General features: G+C 34.9%; 1 protein-coding gene across 1 annotated transcript in view; it reads left to right on the top strand.

Annotated features, from left to right (window-relative positions):
- The window catches only part of LOC107567436 (PHD finger protein 24-like), a 24478-nt gene extending 20125 nt beyond the window's left edge, over positions 1-4353 (top strand). Inside the window, exons 6-7 of the mRNA XM_016253111.1 lie at positions 1385-1474; positions 3001-4353. Coding sequence (XP_016108597.1) covers positions 1385-1474; positions 3001-3097 — 187 coding nt within the window. The 3' untranslated portion in view covers positions 3098-4353. The remainder of the gene's footprint in view (positions 1-1384; positions 1475-3000) is intronic.
- Positions 4354-5893: the final 1540 nt, after the last annotated feature.

Genomic DNA, 5893 nt, shown 5'->3' with positions numbered 1-5893 from the left:
TATGTACATAATAAATATATACAGGACACACATATATTATGTAAACACAAACTTTTATTTTGGATGCGATTAATCATTTAACAGCGCTAATTATATTATCTTTACTGTCACTTTTTAAACAAATTCAATGCAATTTAATTTCAAATTATTACATTACATAATTTTAATGTAATTTCTTTCAAAAAAATCTTACTCACCCCAAACATTTAAATGGTTATGTATACAGTATATATATTTTATATAACATATTTTGCTTGAATTTTGATTGACTGACTTATCAACATATTTGTGAATTCAATATTTGGACAGTCTTTTTTGACATCATCCTCCATGCTATTGTTTTCTTTTTTTTTTTTAACCAATCATCCCATCCTTTTCACCACTGCTGAATGTCCATTTGCCCTGCAGACTCATGGGATTGTGTTCCCCTTTGTTCAGTATGGGGTAAGTCACTCGATCTGCATGGGCCTCCCCTGGAAACATCTTACACCGTTCCCTGCCATCATCATCATTATACTCATTATACTCATTATCACCTCAATTGCTAAATATTCCATAATGGAGGCCAAGGAATCAGTGGCTAAAAATATCAAAGCTAAATTGGGTAGTTTTTGACTGTAATGACCACTCTCTCAGCTGCTATGGCTGTATTAAATGAGATCTTGCCCTCCCATTATCAAGATCAAAAAGAGGGGTTTTTATTCCCCTCAGAGAAGCCCTTAAGGATATTTTTAATCAGTTTTAAGGAGCACAGCAGGTTAAATGAGCGCCTGAGTGTGCGGGTGCATGGGGTTGTGGGTGTTTGTGTGTATGTTTGGTGCATTTATGGCATGACTAAGCTTGCATCCTAATTTACGCTCATTAAAATCAACTGAGGGTTTGAGATCAAAGCAGACAGTCTCGACTCTGAGCGGTCCCAGTTCTGTACAAGATGTTTGGGTTGCCGTTCAAGGCTCTGGTCAGTTTGGCTTCACATGTCATTGAACTTAATTACAGGACGTTCTTGTTCAAATGAATTTATTTCAGTCAATGAAGTTTGTCAGATCATGTCAGTGTACAGAATGGCATGCAATGTTTGTGAGGCAACTGTATATACCGTACAAGGGTTGTGGGCCATTCAGAATTGAATTGAGAATGCATTTTGAATTTCAATTCAAGTCCTGAATGCATGTTTCTGCTCATGAGTGAACTAGTTTTGTCTTGCCGGTGGTTGGGTATCATCTCTCTCGGGGCTCTGAGGTGTCATGAGAACAACAAATTAGAATTTGAAAACCCAGAGACTGTAGAAGTGCGGCCTGCTGTGAGCTGTCCGGTAGTGTGTGTGTCTGTGTGGGAGAGACTGAATGAAACAGCGTGTGTTTCAGCTTGCTTTCTTCATCTGCAGTATCAGCCATGTTGGTCCAATATCTGAGAGCAGTCCTGCCAGTTCCAGCAGCGAGAGAAGCAGAGATAAAGCTTTGGAGAATGACAACAGGTTGGTGTGTGTGTTTGCTTTTAAACTACAAATGTGTTGACACTTTTCGAGACACTGTGACGTTCTACTCAGAACTATCCTCAGACCGGAATTATGCGTTTCTGTGGCAAAACAATCAACATCACATCTTCGTAGAACTCTAGGAATCTTCTGAAAGCTGCATTAACGGCATGTCGTAATTACCGTAACATTTTAAAATACTCGTAATCAGAGTACAGTTACTTTATATTGATTATATGATTACATATTATTCATACAACAGCAATAAATTATTCATAATTTATTGATTCTCGCTAAATCCTCGTTTTTGTCTTTCAAACACCATAAAATGCACAAATTCATGGTATTTCTTATTTACATGTAATGAAGGGATTGCCAACCTTTTTTGAAGTCTGAACCACTTTCACTAGAAGTACTCCTGAGATATAAATATAATAATATAATAATAGATAAATAAATATTTTAATAATGAAGTATCACATTTGCATGTTCACGGTTCTCTGATGGTTAATGGTCACATGACATACAAGTAAATATTTAGTTTTTTTTAGTAAGTATTTTAAAATGATTTATTTTAATTTTACATTTTTTGATTTAATTATGTTTTTTTATTAAACTCCTGAACCCCCTACAGTTCCCCCACGAACCCCAGTTTGGGAAACCATGATATAATGTAATGTTTAATGCACTTCATGTTGTTAATTACAAAGAATGGAATATATTTTTTTACTCTTTGTATTTTTACATCAATATGATACAATATTATCCTATTTAAATCAATGTGATAAATTATTTAGGTCAAAAGTAATCAAAAAGTAGTCTGATTATATTACCTAAAATGTGTAATGTAATGGATTATGTTACTAACTACAATTTTTGTCCTGTAATTAGAAATCAGTAACGGACTATAATTTGTAAGTAATATAACCAGTTATGTCTGAGTCTGAGGACAGTTCCAAGTAGAACATCACGTGTTGTTACCTCCAGTGTTGGGGGTAACGCATTTCAAGTAACGCAAGTTACGTAATCAAATTACTTTTTTAAGTAACTAAAGTAACACATTACTTTTTAATGTAGAAGAAAATATCTGAATTACTTTTTCAAATAATTAACTCCAGTTACTTTGTTTCCCATGTACTGACTGACAGCTCTCGTGTTGCCATGTTGAGAGAAACCGGTAGTAAATGCAGAGGCGTTATGTGCGCTGTGATGTTATTGTAGTTCTACACTAAATATTACAGAAATGACAACATAGCATTAATGACGCTTTAGCTCTCAGAAGATTCCCAGCTTACAAGTTGTAATTACGAGTGGTACGAGGATGTGACATTGATAGTATTGCCATACAATTCATAATTCTGAGTCAGTTCCGAAGTAGAATGTCACGTTTTGTCATTTTGAAATTTTGGTAATTACAACATGGCATCAAACAGTAGCTATAGGTAAATAATTATAACAGGTGTCTTTTGGCTTTTATAATTTGTGGGTTAGTTGAGTTAACTCTATTTTACCGTTACATTTTCCAGACCCATTACCTGGGACAACTTCCTGAGGGAGAGCGCCATCTACATCCTGGCTGCCAGGCCCAACAGCTCAGCCATGCACATCCGTTTACCACTCTAACCATGGCCATATAGCCTGAGACTTCTAGAGGGGCTTCCCAGGTCCGGATTCACGAAAGAGCGGTGCTGAGGACTAAACCGAGAGTCACATGAGAGTCAAACGCAAAAGAGTACCCCACCACATGCTAAGTCTGCACAAGCAATCGAAGGATTCTTCCTCTAACGCCACAATCTAATAGCGACACACTGACAAATTCAATGCTACTGAACAATAGCACATCTGTCACCACTTCTTGAGCTTTTACGAGCTTGTATGGTTTCGGTTTTTGTGACCAAGTAACTGTTTCGATCAGAGAACCTGCTGCAAGAAACACTGTCACACATTAGCAGATTTACAGCACCACAGTGTTTGCGTAGTGTTTTTGATGTTAACGTGTTGTATAATTTTTGAGTTGCGGCTCTAGCCTGATGAGTTGCGATCGATGGATCCATGTGAGAACAGTGGTTGAATCATTGCTGATCTAATTTCAGTCACCACAAAATATGAATATAATATAGTAGGCAACAGTGGTGCCACAGAAATCAAAGTGAGATGCTATATATAGATACTATATAGTCTATATACATATATATACAAAATATTGTATGTGTATTTATTCCCATACCTTCAGGGATGGATTATGGACCGGGCCAAGGAGCTTCCAGACTGCCAGGGGCCTAAAGTTGAGACATGGGAAAACAAAGGAAATTTAAAATTGTTGTTGACACACAAACGCTACTTGTAATTAAGATACAGATTGGCATCAACTTGAATTTTCAGTCACTTGACAGTACATTTGCGAGTCAGAATTATGAGAAGCTATAATTCTTTTTTTACTTTTATATTATATTTCTGAGTGAAACATGATATGTAATGAGAAAAAAGTGGGGTGGAATTTAATTTGACCTGTGACTGGATTGTGAAACATGATCTTCATTTCTAAAACCTAGTGAGCTGCCAACTTAGGTAGTATTTCAAGGCAATATAGGCATCTTACTGACGCAAAATCTGCTCTAAAATGTACAGGCAGCATAAATGAGCAAATCAATAGTGAACATTTTATAAAAAAAATTTTTTTTATTTAATTAAAAAAACGTGATTTTACCCAATATTTGTTTATGTATATTTATGGTTATTAGAGTATTGATTTGCTAGCTAGCAAATGTTAATTCCAACTGCTATTGAAATGAATTGGGTTAGGTTTTATTATAATTATGATACTCTTTAAGATAAATCATTTTAACTTATAATACGTATGACTAAATACTAAAACAAATAAAATGGTTTTAATTAAAGATCTAATTAAAATGGATTATTTTATCCCATATTTGTTGTGTGTATGCGGTTATTAGAGCATTGCATTGTTAGCAGTTGCAGCATGTTAATTCCAAACTCTACTGTAAATATTTGAGTCAAGTCATAGTTCTACTTTAATTTAAATCTAATTTAAATGTATTATTTAACCCAATGTTTGTGTGTTCTGTGTTCTAAGGTTTTAGAGTGCTGTATCATTAGCTTAGTAACTTGCTAATTTCAAACTCTATTGAAATCGATTTTGAGTCAAGTTTCAGCGTAATTATGCTTCTTTCTTAAGATACCTCATTTTGACTTTCAAATATAAATATTTCAATAGTGATATAATCTGATATTTGTTGTATATTTTATACCTGTTAGAGTGTTGTTAGCATAGCATCATGCTAATGCCAGACTCTGAAATCATGTCATGTATATCATGTATATCCTGTGTGCTTCATTGAATAATCATAGATTCTCTGAAAATCAATTAAGATGGGTCATTTTTAAGGTTTCATGTCAGGATTCTGTCTTAAAGCAGCTCACTAGGCTGATATTGAATCTCAATTATGAGAAATAATTTCAAGTAGCAATTGTGGAATGTAAAGCCACAATTACAACAAATAAGATCTCATTTTGTATTTTAGTTTTTAAATCCCTGGGGAAAAGGTAACAAAGTGGGGCCTAGTAGGTTCATAATCCTTCCTTGCATACCTTGTGTCATGACCTGTTGTTTTATTTTTGATTTGATGTTTCTTTTAACTCGCTAGTTTCAGAGCTATTACACTTTACTGGGTCAGTAAAAAATGTTACACCTGTAGAAGTGACATTACTCAGTGTTTAGCTAAAACAGCTGATGCAAAACACTCATTGAAATGCTCATTTAAAGGCAAGAGCCCTCAAAATGTTGATAATCAGGTTTAGAACTTACTGTCTAAACAAAACTGACTCAGAGATCTTCCTTCCTTGTTTATTCATGTTGAATTTGTTCTTAGATCTGGTGCAGATGAAAACACTTTCTAATATCTAAAACGTTTTATTCGTAGGCGTTAATCGTGCACACTTCAGTAAAATGGCACCTGGTTTTACACTCATTATATCAAACTGTATGAGGGGTATGAAACATATCCACTCTTGTTTATATGGTAATATCCACTGTATTTGCTTATAGAACGTTTGTGTTGGATTGCTCAAGGCAGTCATTTGAAGGGACTGTGCAATACTCGGAGATTTGCTGGTAGTGCTGGAAATAAATGCATGATGTTAACTTCAAAAATGACACTCAAGGTGTGTGGAATCTGAGTCATTTACTGAGAACAATATCTGTCTGTCAGTCAATTAGTCTGTTTATCAGTCTCTCAATCAATCTGTCTGTCTGTCTGTCTATCATCAATCAATCAATCAATCAATCTATCTATCTATCTATCTATCTGTCTGTCTGTCTGTCTGTCTATCTATCTATCTATCTATCTATCTATCTATCTATCTATCTATCTATCTGTCTGTCTGTCTGTCTGTCTGTCT

This window comes from Sinocyclocheilus grahami, unplaced genomic scaffold (assembly GCF_001515645.1).
Source record: "Sinocyclocheilus grahami isolate Dianchi unplaced genomic scaffold, SAMN03320097.WGS_v1.1 scaffold1159.1, whole genome shotgun sequence".
NCBI classification, from domain to species: domain Eukaryota; kingdom Metazoa; phylum Chordata; class Actinopteri; order Cypriniformes; family Cyprinidae; genus Sinocyclocheilus; species Sinocyclocheilus grahami.
This window is presented reverse-complemented; position numbering and strand designations above follow the sequence as displayed.